Here is a 15,533-nt window from a genome sequence, read left to right as displayed (position 1 = left end):
GCAGCCGCGCCGCCAGTTGATCTTCCGTTTCCCAGTCTAAGTGGGACATAGAAAGGAGGCTCGCGGGAGGGATGTAAAGCTTGCGGGGGAAAGCACCGCCTCTTGATTTTCTGTTTCTGCGGCCGAGTGGGGGATGTGAAATGAGCGGGCGGGCAGATGGAGGGCTGGATGGCCTCGGGTTGGTTCTTGAGCACGTCTGGGTTGAAAACGAGTACTTTGGCGCCTAAAGAGGATTAGTAGGGGAGGGAGGTCAAGTGGAAAGGGATTACGAAACCAAATCCCTGATATCTCTCTACTTCGCCCCTTGGGGCAGAGGGTAAACTGAGGCACGCAAGGCAGAACTCTGAAAGCAGAATTGAGACCATTGATCTCTCCAGCCCCTCTCCCCAGAATGAACCCTGGTGCTTCCTAGGCTGTGCAATATCAGAGCATCCCCGACACACCGCCCCACACCCGCAGCTCCGCCTCCGGCCCCCTCCCCCCCATGCGGGTCGGGGGAGGAGACGCCAATTCCGGCGCGGGCGGCGACGGTTAGCAGTCACCGGCTCCTGCAAGTGCCAGAGCCAGGCGGGCAGCGCGGAGGCTGCGGTGGCCGTGGCCGCGGAGCTGGCCCTGCGGGGCCCCGGGGGGGAGGGGGAGCCGCGAAGCCCCCGCTGAGGCCGCCGCTGCCGGGCCTCCCCTCCCCCCCGGGCGCCATGCGGGGGGGCCCGGGCGATGCGGAGCGGCGACAGCGCTGGGGTCGCCTCTTCGAGGAGCTGGATAGTAACAAGGACGGCCGCGTGGACGTGCACGAGTTGCGCCAGGGACTGGCTCGGCTGGGCGGGGGCGACCCGAACCGCGACACCCAACAGGTACCCCCGCGGGACCCCAGCCTGGCGCGCGGCGCTCGGGCCCGGCCGGCGCCCGGTAACCCGAGCCCCTGAATGGAGCGCCGCCGCTGCCTGGGAGTGCCTGTGGCTGCACTCCAGGGCCGGTGCCCAGCCTGAGCGTCTCTGCCCCCGTACCCCTGCCCACCGTGTCTGGGCCTAACGGGTTCGCCCCAGACCGAGCCAAGGAGGCCCCAGGCCTGCAGTTCGGCTGCCAGCACCCGGTCCCCACCCCCGTCGCCGGTGCTTCGCGGGTGGGGGATGGCTGCCAGCGAATGGAGCCCGTCCGATTTCCTGCCCACTGCCTTGGACACACCCTCCTCTGAACTCTCCACCTGTCCCAAGACCTACCCTGCTCCGCCTCAGGAGACACACCCTTCCCGTCCACCCTCCCCTCCTCTGGGCACCCACTGCCCCCCACCCCACCCCCAGCAAGCCGCCCAGCCTCTCAATGTTTACATTTCCCGACCTGCCCATTCCAATAAGCCTGGCTTAATGCCCCAGGCTATCCCAGCCGGGGATCCTGCCGGCCAACAGCCTTAGCTGGGGGTGTAGGAAAGCAGGAACCTGCCCCCAGACCTATGCAGGTGTCCCTGACACCTGTAGCCCCAGCTGCCACTGGAGTGTCTCCACAGCATCTTGAGGCCTCCAGTACAAGCCTCCGCTTCCCAGGTGGGAGGACAGAGGCCCAGTGGGCTCTCAGCTTGGATCTACCCCACATTGCCCAGAGCCGTCTCTAAAGGGAGCTCCCGGAACAGCCATATGGACAGGTTTTTGGGTTGTTGTTGTTTTTTTAAGAGACAGCTGGGAGGACAGGCTTTCAGAGACAAGAGCCCAAGGCTACCTACCACTTCCCAGCTCTGTAACCTTGAAAAAGTTACTCGACCTTGGAGAGCCTCAGTTTGTTTGCCAGGAAAACTGGACAACTGCTTTCCACCCCACCGCTCAACTGTGGCTTGGGCATGTTGCTGAGAAGTGAGCCGGCGCCTTCCCCTGCTTTAAGTTCTGGGGGGGCTCTGAGTTCCCTGGCCATAAGCTTGCCGTGCCCCCTGCAGATGGGGAGCGGCCATCTGGAGCTCCCTCATCCCTCCCCCCTGCCAGGGCAGTTCCCCTGAGGGTGACACTGACCCACACGGTGGGCTGGACCTGGAGGAGTTTAGCCGCTACCTGCAGGAGCGAGAACAGCGCCTGCTCCTTCTGTTCCACAGCCTGGACCGGAATCAGGATGGTAAGGCCCAGGGATGGGCTGCAGGGGCCCTGGAGACACCAACGGGGTTAGAACTGGCAGTGCTAGGAGGAGGGGGGAGGGCCGCTTCTCCCTGATGACTCACAGGCTATTTTGGGAGCTCTCCTCACCCCCCCCCAGCTAGGTGGTTGGGCCCATGGGCCCATCCTACCTCCTTTCCCTTCTGGGATGCGACCCCTATTATTACCCTTATGTTTCTAAGGGACAAAGATGCCCCATATTGCTTCTGGATTCCCTAGGAGGTGTAGGCACCCCCCATCCTTCTGGATCCCTAATATTGCCTCTCAATCTCCTATGGCATAAGGACCCCCATAGTTATCCTGGATTCATTCTTTCATTCATTCATGGAACAGAGGAACCCGCCCCCCAACATTTCTCAGTTCTACCTCTCTGATCCCAATGGGTCAGTGACACCCCACCCCACCCTGCTGCAAATCTCACCCTGGGTTCCTGGATCCTCTGGTCTTGCTAGAGCATCCCATTCTGAGCTGTACTGCACCTGGGCTCCAGGGTTCCCCCCCACCCCCCCCACACACACCCTTTTTTACCTCTGGCCCCCTCCCAGGTCATATTGACGTGTCTGAGATCCAGCAAAGTTTCCGAGCTCTGGGTATTTCCATCTCTCTGGAGCAAGCAGAGAAAATTCTGCACAGGTGAGTAGCTGGGGTTCCAGAATCGCAGGTAACTCAGGTCCCCGGGACCCCTCGGCCACCTTGAACCTCTAGGCCCCAGGCCTGATCCCAGGGCAGGTGGAGCTGAGAGGCGGGCTTGGGAGTCAGGCAAATCCTGGGCCACTCTCTTCACTTCTCTGAGCCTCAGTTTTCCCCTTTGCAAAATGGCCAGCTCTCAGTGCACAGGAAGTCAGTCTACCCCCAAACCAACCGAACCCCATCCGACCCCCTCCAGCCCCGGCATTGATTCTGTCCCACCTTGCCCCACATCCGCAGCATGGACCGTGACGGCACAATGACCATCGACTGGCAGGAGTGGCGCGACCACTTCCTGTTGCATTCGCTGGAGAATGTGGAGGATGTGGTCTATTTCTGGAAACATTCGACGGTGAGGTGGGGGCAGCTTTCCCAGCTTGGTGGCCGGGCCTTACTCTGGTTTCCCCAGGGCATGGAGGGGCTGGGTCAGGAGCCTTGAGAAGGAGGAGCTGCTGGGAATGGTCAAGGGATGAGAAACTCCAGTCCTCTCTTCCTCTGATCAGTGCTCAGGGGACTAGGGACCCGCTGCGGGGAGGTCTGGAGCCCTTCAGACCTGACTTTGGGGCCATGGGGGCAGACTGTGGGAGGTGGGAGCACAGGGAAGGAAGAGCTCACCAGGTGGGTCACCCAGCCCCCAGCTTCCACCCACAGCTCTCCTTCTACTGGTTTCTGTTTGCCTCAGTAAACGGTTCTATTGCCGAAGGGACTCACAAGAAAGCCACCTTCTTTGGAGGGTTCACTGAGATCCACTGGAAGGTGGGAGAGGAAGTGCTCTAGGTTGCCAGCTTCTAGTTGGGAATCTCTGAGTGATGCTTCCAGTAGGATCTGATGGCATCTGGAGGGGAATCCACACGTGAGACCCGGGGAGATCCTGTTGGGAGATCCAGAGATTCCCACGCTGGGGATCCATGAGGGGGCTTGGTTGGGATGTCTATAAGTGAATTCTAGGGGAGGGCTGATCCCTGGGGGGCAGATTCTCCGTGGGATCTCTTGAGGCCCTGGGAGGGATCCACTAGTCTCCTTATGTGGCAGGTCCCTGATGGGATCTCATGTGGCCCTGGAGGGATCTTGTGGAATCCTTGTGTGGGAGATCCTTGGGTGGGATCCCTCAAAGGGGTCTGATTGGCTCTGGGAGGAATCTTTGTGTGTAGATGCTTGAGTAGATTCCTTTGGTGGGATCTGGTGGAGGTGCCCAGGAGGGGTGTTAGGATCCTGTGTGGGATCAGGCTGGATGTTTTGGTAGGATCTGGTAGGGGTCCAAGAGGGATCGCCTGGGCTCTCCAAGTGCGATGCACTGGCAGACTCTCTGGGTGTCCTGGGCTTCGTGAGGGAGTTACCGTTTAGGGCTGAGTCGCATCTCCCTGCCCCCTGGCGTGACAGCCCAGTCCCTGCGTCCTTAGGTCTTGGACATCGGCGAGTGCCTGACTGTTCCTGATGAGTTTTCAGAGCAGGAGAAGCTAAGCGGCATGTGGTGGAAGCAGCTGGTGGCGGGTGCGGTGGCAGGTGCTGTGTCGCGGACGGGCACAGCCCCTCTGGACCGCCTCAAGGTCTTCATGCAGGTGAGGGGCCCTGGAAAGAGCCCCCCTCCCCCGTGCCAGGCCTGGGGCCCCCAGAAGGGGACCGCAAAGCCACCTTGTCTCCCCACGTAGGTCCACGCCTCCAAGACCAACAAGCTGAACATCCTGGGGGGCCTAAAGAACATGATCCGAGAGGGGGGCATGCGCTCCCTGTGGCGCGGGAATGGGATTAACGTGCTTAAGATCGCACCCGAGTCGGCTATCAAGTTCATGGCCTATGAGCAGGTGGGGGCAGGCGTGAGAGGTGTCAGCCAGACGCGAGGGCTAGTGGGATTGGCCTGGGGGTGGGGGTGGGGAGGGGCATCGGCTCCCCTGTGTGGTGCCCGCAGCAGGAGGACCTGAGATCCTGCCCACCTCTCCCACCTCCAGATCAAGCGGGCCATTCGAGGGCAGCAGGAGTCACTGCACGTGCAAGAGCGCTTTGTGGCCGGCTCCCTAGCTGGCGCCACAGCCCAAACCATCATTTACCCCATGGAGGTGAGAAGGAGGGACCCCGGGAGAGGCCCCGTGGCAGGGTGGGAGGCTCGCAATAACCATGTCACTCTGCGGTGTGGTAGACGTTGGAATCACAACTTTGCCTCTCCCGGCTTCGGACTGTAGCTCATTAGAGCAATGCTGTTTCGTGGGTAGTCTGTGTGGGCATCAGCCACTGAGATGTGTCTCCTGGGGATGGTCGTGTTGGTCATAACTGTTTAGGCAGCAGCCATGGGTTCTAGCCGCTCACAGTCATGCCTCTTCTAAGGATACTGATTTCCAGGATGTTTGTTCCCAGGGGAATCATTTCTAGATGAAACTGTTTTCAGAGAAATCGTTTCAGGTTTCAGGTTGTGCAGTGTATCAGGATTGCAGTGTATCATGGAAAACTCAAATCACATAAATGAAGTCTGAGGTAAGCAGTTCAGGGCAGGTATGGTGAGTTCAAAGTGTTAGAGACCCAAGTTCCTTCCCTCTATCTTCTTCCAGCACTTCAGAATGTAGCACCCACCTCATGGACCAAAGTGGCTGCTTGTGCTCCAGTCATCACATCCATATTGCAGTCAAGAAGGAAGAATAGACAAAGGAAAGAACACCTCCCTGCCTTTAAGGATACTTTCTGAGAGTCACACATACCTGTTTTCCTGCTGTTTCGTTAGCTAGGACTTAGTCACATGGCCATACATCTAGGGAAAATGAGAAATGTAGTCTTTATTTCTGGTGGCTCTGTGCTTGCTGAAAATTATAGCTTCTATTATTAAGGGGGAAAGGGAGCAAGATATTGGGAGACAGAAGTGGCCATCATATGTAACTCTGAGAGGTGTCAACATTTTTAGGTATAGGGATTTGGGGATGACGGAAGATTCTAGAGAAAGTGGTTTGTTAAATTCCAGTATTGCCAGGGTACATCCTTCCAGAAGTAGCTATTTCTACGTGTCTTCGTTCCTGGATGTGGTGTGTCTGGAGGCAGTTTTTCCAGGGATAACCGGGTTCTCTCCAGGTGCTGAAGACGCGGCTGACCTTGCGCCGGACGGGCCAGTACAAGGGGCTGCTGGACTGTGCGTGGCGGATCCTGGAGCGGGAGGGGCCCCGAGCCTTCTACCGAGGCTACCTGCCCAACGTGCTGGGCATCATCCCCTACGCAGGCATCGACCTGGCCGTCTATGAGGTCTGTGGGTAGCCCGCCCCTCCCTCCTTTTTTCTCCCCTCTGAGATTTGCCGACGGGACACCGTCTTCCCATGGGCCGACTCAGTCGACCTCCAAAACTAGGGAGAAGCGCCATGGGCCCTGGGGAACCCCTTCAGCCATCGGACTCCCGACTCTTGCATTTACCACCGTGAGAATTCTCATCACTTCCCTTTACAGTTCAGCCTTCCTGAGTCTCGGGACACGGGAAGTTCAGGGACCACGGTAGCTCACAGACTCATGGGAGCAGGTGACGATGAGCTTGAAAGATGCCCACCTCCCCAAAGCACGTATCGCACCCAGCCGATGCCTTCTTCAGGGCCTGCCCGTGTCGGCATCAGCTGTCATCGTAAAAACTACACATCTCAGTACCTTTATCAAGAGACGCAGGAACAGGGAGTTTTTGGTTTTTGCTTTTTCTCTTCCAGAGACCTTGTTCATTACTTTTTACCTTCTTCTGGTGGGATCACCAGGTTCCTCGGTAGCACAGCCCCAGTTGTCCCCAGGCATCCCCCAAAGTCTTTGTATTCGGGACAAGGCCAGCCTCACAGGCAGGTGACCAGGGCAGTTGCCAAGGGCCCCATGTTCAGAGGGCCCTGCCCTTGGTTTAATGCTCTGCTGTTGCTGTCTTGAAATTCCTAATCAGCTTTGGACAAGGGACCTCACGTAATTTTAATATGCTTCGGACCTTGCGAATTATGTGGTTGGTCCTGACCTACAACACTCCACACCTGCCATCCATACTTGATGTCCCCAGCACCCAGCATCTATGCAGCCAGATGAGACAAGGCCATCCCCCATTCACTCGCCTGTTTGTTGATGCGTTCATCCATTCATTTATTCACTGGTTCACTCAGCAACTACTTACTAAACATCCCAAAGCACTGGGCATTGTGCTGATTGATGCAGATGCAGCATTAAATAACACCATGTTTGCTTTCCTGGGGCACCCACTCCAGTGAACAAGGAAGTCAGCCAACCAGCGAACAAGCAGTTCCAGATCCCGCTAAGTTCTCAGAAGATGACAAAACAGGATGTGTAATTGAAAGTAACAGTGGGCAGGGGGTGGGGGGGGGGGTCTAGGCTCGCCTCTGAGAGGTGATGTGGGAGGGAGTGTGAACAAGGCAGAGAGTGTAGGTCCAGAGGCAGGCCTGTGGGAGGAGTGGAAGTCTTGAGTGGCTTGAAGGAACCAAAGATTCAGCAAGAGCTCAATGACATGGCTGGTTTTTCCTAAGTGCAATACAAAGCCATCGAGGGCTGTGTGCAGAAATGAGACATAACTTTATTTGATCCATTCTTCGCCAGCAAAAGGGAGCTGGGAGGTCTAAGGAGTTTGAGAAGCGTTGTGCCCTCTTGGAGTTTCAAACTCGTCATTAGTCCTTTAAAGGCTCTGACAAGTGTACAGAGCAGTGATTTCACTGGGGGTTTTTTGTTGGTTTTGTTTTGTTTTTTAGCCCAGTGCGGGCCATGCCTATGCAGTCATCAGAACTTCTTTTCAACAGAACAGCTCTTAAAACACTCATTAAACACCAGTTTGGCAAATACTGCTCCAGAATTGCAAAGGCAATAATGGTGAACAGTTGCTTCCAATGTGCTCACTCCATGCTCCGGCCAGACATCACGAATCTATCTATCACAGCCCCGCGGCCAGACATCACGAATCAATCACAGCCCCGAGGCCAGACATCACGCATCTATCTATCACAGCACCGAGTCCCTCTCAACACACATCTGGGCAGCCATTCCCAAGGGGTTAGAATTGACATAGGAAATGAAACTGAGGAGCCGTCCCAGTCCCAGAGTATGAAAGAAGGTTCTCGCAGAGGCTCCAATAAGGGATTGGCTGCCCCTAAAGACAGAGCGCCCCACTCTGGACTCAGGTGTGGCTCTGAATGTTGATTCCCACCTGTCTCTTGTGGCTCTGGGTAAGCAGCTTCCCTGGGTCCTCAGTTTTGCATCCATTAAATGGAGACGACAGTGGTATTTGTCTTAGTTTGAGGTCTTCCAGAAGCAGGGATGTGAGAGCAAGTAGTTTGGCGGGAAGGTAAGGCGACCAAAACAAGGAGCATGAGCTCCCTAGGGCCGCCTAACCTCAAACTGGGGGGGCAACAGACATTTATCGTCACAGCTCTGGAGGTCGGAGTCTAAACTCGACTCAGCAGGGCCATGCTCCCTCTGAAAGCTTAGAGGGAAATCCTTCCTTGCTTCTTCCAGCTTCCGGTGGTTGCCGGCAACCCTTGCTGCTTCTCTGCTTGTAGACCCATCCATCCGATCTCGGCCTCTGTCTCCGTGTGGCTGTCTTCCCCGCTGCTACGCGTCTCCATCTCTGTGTCTCCTCTTCTTAGAAGGACATCAGTCATTTTGACTATGGGGCCACCCTACTCCAGGATGGCCTCACCCCAACCCATCACACCTGCAAAGACTCTCTTTGCAAACAAGGTCACAATCTGAGATCCTGGGGGTTAGGACTCCAACATACCTTTTGGGAGGACATAATTGAGCCTGTTAGCAAGCAAGCTATCGTGGCGGGCAGGTGGAGCTCAATCCTGGCGGGGGGCTCTGCAGGCACCTGCATAGAACACGCCCCAGCAGAGACGCAAGGGAGTTGGGGTATTGATACACCCAGTCAGTTGTCTGAAGCTCGCTTCTGGGGGTGCTGGTTCCCCAGCACTTCCCGCCTATTCTGGGTGCTCAGCACAGCCTTGCCCGGGTCCAGTGAGAGTCCTCGGGCAGAACCGTGGATACTGGCAGCTGGGAGTCAACAGATTTGGGTCGAAACGGTAAGGGATAAGAACGGGGCGTCCACCTTGGCGAGGGTGTTAGTTTTCTATGGCTGCTGAATCAAATGACCACAGACTTAGTGGTTTAAAACAGTGCACATTTATGACAGTGCTTTTTTTTTTAAATTAAAAACATGTTTTAAGTTTAATTATTTTGAGAGAGACAGAGAGAGAACACAAGCAGGGGAGACGGACAGAGGATCCAAAGCAGGCTATGAGTTGTCAGCACAGAGCCCGACGCGGGGCTCAAACTCACAAACCGTGAGATCATGACCTGAGCCGAAGTCGGACGCTCCACTGACTGAGCCACCCAGGTGCCCCTGCTCTCTTATAAGGAGCCTCATGATGACTGGACCTACCTGGATATTCTAGCATCGTGCCCCCTTAACTTAATCACATCTGCAAAGTCCCTCCTGCCACGGGAGGTACCATATTCCCAGGTTCCAGGGACAAGGCATGGACAGTAGGGGCAGGGGCCATCCTTCCACATACCATAGAAGCTGAGGACTGAGTGGCAGGGTGCAGGTACAGTGCTGTGGGGCACCTAGGAGGCACCGCTAGGCTAGTACCCGCTGCTGTCAGGGGTGGTGGGGGGGGGGCTGCGGAAGCCAGCCAGCAGGGGGTCTGCGGTGTTACCAGTTCCAATCCAATCCCGCTCCCTTCTCTGCCCCTGCCAGACGCTGAAGAACCGATGGCTCCAGCAGTATAGCCACGACTCGGCCGACCCAGGCATCCTCGTGCTCCTGGCCTGTGGCACCGTCTCCAGCACCTGTGGCCAGATAGCCAGTTACCCCCTGGCCCTGGTCCGGACCCGCATGCAGGCCCAAGGTGAGGCCTGGGTGGGAGGATAGGGCGGGGAGAGCCTCACAACTTGGGCCCCTCCTCCTCATCCCCAGCTCCTGCGGTCCCGGGTAGGCGGAGTCCCAGGCTGGGATCTTCCTGGACTTGGATGGCCTTCACTAAAGTCCCTACCTTTCTCTGGGCCTCAGTGTACCCATTTGTGACACTGGAACAGGGGCCCTTCAGCCGAAGGAGGAGAGCAGGTGCAGCCGTTCCTGGAAGAGTGCCCTAGCAATCTTAGCTGGGAGGGCTGCTCGTTTGAGCTCCAATTTGCAAGGCTGGATTACGGGCAGGGGGGAAGCTCAGGTCAAGGAGGGGTGGGGCCGGGCTGGCTATGGGTGTTTTGTTTTCCTCTGTAGTTTTCTTTTAGGAGTTTCTCCCCCCAACACACACACACACACACACACACACACACACACACACACACATTCCTGGATCTGTTTGGGGAGTTTCCTTGGGAATTTTAGCGTTTGTATTTTGTGATTTTTCTCTGGGGGTGTATCAGTGCATAAGCCTGGGTTCTCACCCTCTGACAGCTCCCAGGCTGGAAGGGAAGCAAGATGCTGAATAAATCGTTTCACACTTCAGTATGGATTTAGGGTTGAGCAAAGGAGAAGGGAAAGAGCCACACTTAGACTGGGGTACCCAGGAGGGCTCCCCTAAAGAGCCTGCTTTGGAATGGAGGCTGGAAGGCAGAGTGAGAGTCAGCTGGGAGAAGAGGCAGGGAGATGAGTTCCAGGAAGGGGAAAACGCCTGTGCCCTCTCCCACCACACACACACATACCCCTTCTCTGTTTCTAATCATCCCCCAACTTGGGCCCTCGAGATCCGGGTGGAACGGTGAACAGCCATCTCTAGAGTGGTAGGTCCCACTGCTAATCTAACCCCCTCCCTCCTGCTGCAGCGGCCAAAAGCCCAGTCCTGGGAGTAGGAGGGGGCAGTGAGAGGGGCCCTTTGGCCTTACCCGGCCTCCCCACCCCTCCCAGCCTCCATCGAGGGCGCCCCCCAGCTCTCCATGCTGGGTCTGTTCCGTCACATCCTGTCCCAAGATGGCGTGTGGGGCCTCTACCGGGGCATTGCCCCCAACTTCATGAAGGTTATCCCGGCTGTGAGCATCTCCTATGTGGTCTACGAGAACATGAAGCAGGCCCTGGGGGTCACGTCCAGGTGAGGGACCCAGAGCCTGCCCCACCCCAATCACGAAACCTCCCCACACCTCGGCCACTGGAGACTGGTGGCCCAGCCAATGGACCCCAGGGCCCCCGCACCAAATCACAGGATCCCTACACCTAATCCACTGGGTCCTGCTCCCCACGTCTCAGCTTCCGCCCCCTCCCCACCCCCGCACACACACTGGGTCCTGGGCCTCCATGTCTTAACCAGGGGATCCCCTACAACCCAACTAACGGATCCTGGTAACCCAACCACAGGAGCACATACCGCCATATCTAAACACCCAGACCCCAGCCCCCTCAGGCCCCAGATCCAGCACCGGGTTCTAGATCCCCAAACCCGCTGGCGGATCCCAGATCCCCATGCTTCCAGCCCTGGATCTCCAAGCTCGCCCACTGGATTCTGGATACCAAGAAGCCTCAGCCCCCGGATCCCAGATCCCCTCACCCCAGCTACTGGATTCCTGAATTCCTTTGCCTTGACACTGAGTCCCGGATCCCTCTGCTTTGACTACTGGACTCCATACATTTCAACCACTACACCCTCAACCCCCGACCACCGGATCTCGGATTCCCAAGCCCTGACCGGCTGGATCCTGGCTTCTACATCCACAATGCGAGAGCCCAACGGCAGAGCGCGTGGGTCCCGGCGACTGCAGCTGTTGGGCCCCAACCCCTTCACCACAGGCACTGGATGCTGAAACCTCACCCATAGGAAGGAGACCCCGACCCTTCCAAGCACTGGATCCCAGCCCCTTAACCCCTGGATTCTGACCGGAATCCTCCCAAGGCACTGGGTCCTGAGTGCTCAGACTCTAAGCCTAGATAGATCCCAATAGGCCAATCACAGCATCCTGGATCCCACGCGCCCCCCCGTCGCAGACACACCCCAGAGCCCAGGGCCCTCCGCCCTCCCTGTGACACAAAGCCCATGGTCTAAGGAGCCTGCGGGAAGCCCAGGTCCTGGCCTCCTTCTTGGGACTTGTCCAAAGTCCTGACCCATCTAAACGCTGGCAGCACAGGAAGGAGAGGTCCCTCCCACACCCTAGAAAGAGGCTGGACACCCCCATCACCTACCCAGCATGGCTACGCCTCTGGCCCCTGGGGAAACTGCTCCCCCGAAATGCTCTTCAGTGTCCTCCATCCCCTTCCCACCTTTAGGCTAACGATAACCCCCAGTCACTCTTTCTTGGGGGCTGGCAAGGGGGCAGTCTGAGGCTGGGGACACATTAAGGGGACCCCCCCAAACCCACCCTAGCGCTGCCAGCCTCTCCCCAGGCTTCAGGGTTGGGAGCCAGGAGGAAGTCTACCCGGACTAGCCTTCCCTGGAGCCCAGCATCTGCTTTTGCAAAACGAACAAGCCAAATCCCCAAACTCAGTCTACGTCTATTTTTCTACCAGAGAGGAGCAGACATTCCTTCCCCCTGAAATAACCCAAGCCCCCCCCCCCAGCACCCCCACTACCCTGTACATTCTGCACTTTATAGTTGGATTCTGAGCTTAGCATAACTGGGGACCCCCTCCCTTCACTCCTCCCAAGTCTTTGGGGAACCCCATTAGAGGACTGCGAAAGAGGAGCTGTGTTGTTTCAGGGGGCTGGAGGACCCCCCCCCCACCTCCCCTTCCCACCTACACCGTGTCTCACCTCCCCGCCTGTGTGTGTTATTTCCAAGGAAAGAGCAAAAGGATACACTTTCTAAGCTCTTTCGTTGTGGTTTTTGCTGAAAAGGGGTGGGTGGATGGGGGACCGCTTCAAACTACCCAGCAGGGGAGGGACATGGGCCGTCCTCCGTCACACACAGTTCCAGGAGACCAGGAAGTGACTCCCTCTTTAAGCCTCAGTTTCCATAGCTGTAAAGTGGGGGCAGTGAGAAATCCACATTCATGAGCACTTTGGATTTTTCCAGTACTCTAATTACACAAGGGTATTTGTTTGCCCAGGGCTGTAAATTACCACCAACTGGGGCCTTAAAATGGCAAATGCTTTAGATTGAAATATTTTTTTATTGTGGTAAAATACACGTAAAATTTACCATCTTAACCATTTTTTAAAATATGTGTTTGTTCTGAGAGAGAGAGAGAGAGAGAGAGAGAGAGAATCCCAAGCTGGCTCAGTGCTGTCAGTGGAGAACCGGACGCACGGCTCGAACTCACAAACCCCAAGATCATGACCTGAGCCGAAATCGAGGCAGAGGCTCAAGTGACTGAGTTGGTGCCCCTCGTCCTAACCAGTCTGAAGTATACAGCTCAGTCAAGCACATTACATGGTTGGGCAGCCACCCCCACAACCCATCTCCAGAACTTTCCATCTCCCTAGACTGAGACCCCGTCCCCATGAAGCACCGACTCCTCACCCCTGGCTCCCACCATCCACTCCCTGTCTCTGTGGACGGGGCTCCTCTAGGGACCTCCTGTGAGGGAGGTCATGAAGTCCTTTTGTGACTGGCTTTTCTCACTGAGCACAATGTCCTCAGGGTCATCCACGATGTAACAGGTGCCGGGATGTCCTTCCTTTTTAAGGCCGAACATTATTTCGTTGTATGGATGGACCACATCCCGTTTACCCTTCATCCAGCGAGAGACACTGGGTTGCTTCCACTTGGGGCTATATCGTGAATAAGAAGCAACAGGAATTTATTGTCTGCCCCGTTCTGAAGTCTAGAAGTCTGAAATCAGAGGGTCAGGAGGGCCATGATCCCTCTGAAGAGACTTTAGGGGAGGATCCTTCTTGCCTCTTCCAGCTTTTGGCAGTCGCTGGCACTGTTCCTCGGCCTGTAGACTCAGTCCAATTGCTGCCTGTCTTTAACTGACCAAACATGGGGCACCTGGGTGGCTCAATCGGTTAAGAGTCCAACTTCGGCTCGGATCGTGAGTTCGAGCCCCGCGTCAGGCTCTGTGCTGACAGCTCACGGCCTGGAGCCTGACTGGGATTCTGTGTCTCCCTCTCTCTCTGGCCCTCCCCCACTTGCACTCTGTCTCTGTCTCTCAAAAATAAACATTAAAAAAAAATTTTTAATTACCAACCTTTTTCCTATGTGGACCATGATAGTCACCCTCCAAGATGTTCCCAGGGTGCCTGGGTGGCTCAGTCATTTAAGCATCCAACTTCAGCTCAGGTCATGATCTCGCAGTCCATGAGTTCGAGCCCCGCGTCGGGCTCTGTGCTGACAGCCCAGAGCCCGGAGCCGGCTTCGGAATCTTTGTCTCCCTCTCTCTCTGCCCCTCCCCCGCTCACGCTCTGTCTTTGTCTCTCAAAAATGAATATACGTTAAAAAAAAAAAAAAAGGAAAAACAAAAAACAAGCAAACCAAAAAAACCAAGATGTTCCCCAAGGATCTCTTCCTCCTAGAACTCACATTCTTGGGTAGTCCCCTCTCTCACTGAACCAAGGAGAGTCTGTATGACCAAGAGGATCCAAGAGCAGTGATAGTATGTTACTACCAAGAAGAGATTATAAAAGGCACTGCAGATACCATCTTCTCTGTGTTTTAAGCTGCTACAGTTGGGGTACTTTGTCATGCAGCTGTAGCTAACCGATACACGTACACATACACAGACATGATTTTCCACACACTCAACTAAGAAATGAAACCTGGCTGACTATGTTGTACTTTTACTTCCTTTAAATTATGTCCTGAGGATCAATGCCCAGAAGCAGGATCGCTGGGCCAAAGGCTAGGACTATTCCAGGATCATGCCACCAGAAAACTCGTATGTGATAGATGCAGCCACCAACAAGGAATGAGCATTACTAGTTTTGCTTCAGTCACACCAGCATCGAGTATTACCACTTTGATTTGATTGAATCGGGTCCGTTAACCTCTGTTTTCTCGTTCACGTTCTTGCATCCCATTACGCTGGTTGGGGCTTAGGAGGCCCCGCTGATATGCAGTGTGACACCAGAAAGACTGCTTTTCTCTTTCTATGTCTCCCCAAAATAAGAGGTGCTTCAACTAACATCTTTAGAGGGAAAAGAACTTACATTTATTGAGCAAGCACTACACGCCATGGCTGTGTGCTAAGCTCTTGGATGTGTTATCTTCTTCACCTATTCACCATCTACTTGCCGGACCCTTACTTGGTGCCAGACCCGGTTTTGGACATGGGACACGGAAGTCAGTGAAGCAGACAACCACCATTGCTCTCGTAGACCCCACATTCCAGTGGGGAGCGAGAAACAATAATAACACACGTGAGTGAATATGTAACCATGTGGGAAACAAAGGTGCTACAGATACCAACAAAGGAGGGAAGGGGGATATGGAATCCTACAGGGCAGAGTTTAAATAGGGTGGTCAGAGGCAGCATCAGGGAGAAGGAGATGTTTGCATAAGGATTTAAAGACAGCGAGGGAGGCAGCATGGCGATGTCTAGGAAAACAGCATTCTAGGCAGAGAAGAGAGCCAGTGCAAGGGCCCTGGGGCAGCACCATGCCTGGCGTGTTGGAGGAAGAGGAAGGAGGCCCGTGGGGCTGACGCAGAGTGGGCAAGGGGGAAAGAGGGAGGGAGGGAGGGCAGAGGGGGCGGGACAGGTTGTACAGGGTGTGGTGGGCCTCAGGGAGGACTTGGGCTTCTACCTGGGGTGGTGGGAGCCCTGGAGGGCTGTGGGCAGAGGGCAGGACGGGACTCAGGTGCTCACTGGTGTCCTCTGGTGGCCACTGTGGGGAGGACAGACTGGGGGGTGAG

General features: G+C 55.8%; 1 protein-coding gene across 2 annotated transcripts; it reads left to right on the top strand.

The window, feature by feature from the left end:
- The first annotated feature begins 511 nt into the window (after nt 1-511).
- On the top strand, nt 512-12,548 carry SLC25A23 (solute carrier family 25 member 23). 2 transcript variants are annotated; one of them, XM_019430795.2, is made up of 11 exons: nt 512-851; nt 1,968-2,094; nt 2,678-2,765; nt 3,060-3,171; nt 4,220-4,378; nt 4,469-4,621; nt 4,766-4,873; nt 5,871-6,038; nt 9,514-9,664; nt 10,663-10,843; nt 11,137-12,548. In XM_019430795.2, the coding sequence occupies exons 1-11, from the start codon at nt 696-698 to the stop codon at nt 11,357-11,359; spliced, it is 1,626 nt and encodes a 541-aa protein (XP_019286340.2). In that variant the 5' UTR covers nt 512-695; the 3' UTR covers nt 11,360-12,548. The 2 variants fall into 2 exon arrangements, with proteins under 2 accessions (XP_019286340.2, XP_019286341.2); XM_019430796.2 differs by having other exon boundaries at nt 513-851; nt 11,206-12,548.
- The last annotated feature ends 2,985 nt before the right edge of the window (nt 12,549-15,533 follow it).

This window comes from Panthera pardus, unplaced genomic scaffold (genome assembly GCF_024362965.1).
Source record: "Panthera pardus isolate Hobbes unplaced genomic scaffold, ASM2436296v1 HiC_scaffold_8, whole genome shotgun sequence".
Taxonomy (NCBI): Eukaryota; Metazoa; Chordata; class Mammalia; order Carnivora; family Felidae; genus Panthera; species Panthera pardus.
Note: the sequence above shows the minus strand (reverse complement) of the source record. Positions and strands in the feature narration are given on the sequence as shown.

What these genes read in the sequence shown, in the direction of transcription:
- SLC25A23 (XM_019430795.2), top strand. Translation starts at nt 696, where the DNA reads ATGCGGGGGGGCCCGGGCGATGCGGAGCGGCGACAGCGCTGGGGTCGC. An exon ending in GCAGAGAAAATTCTGCACAG is followed by an intron (nt 2,766 to 3,059) that starts GTGAGTAGCTGG and finishes CCACATCCGCAG; the next exon opens with CATGGACCGTGACGGCACAA. An exon ending in GCCTCAAGGTCTTCATGCAG is followed by an intron (nt 4,379 to 4,468) that starts GTGAGGGGCCCT and finishes CTCCCCACGTAG; the next exon opens with GTCCACGCCTCCAAGACCAA.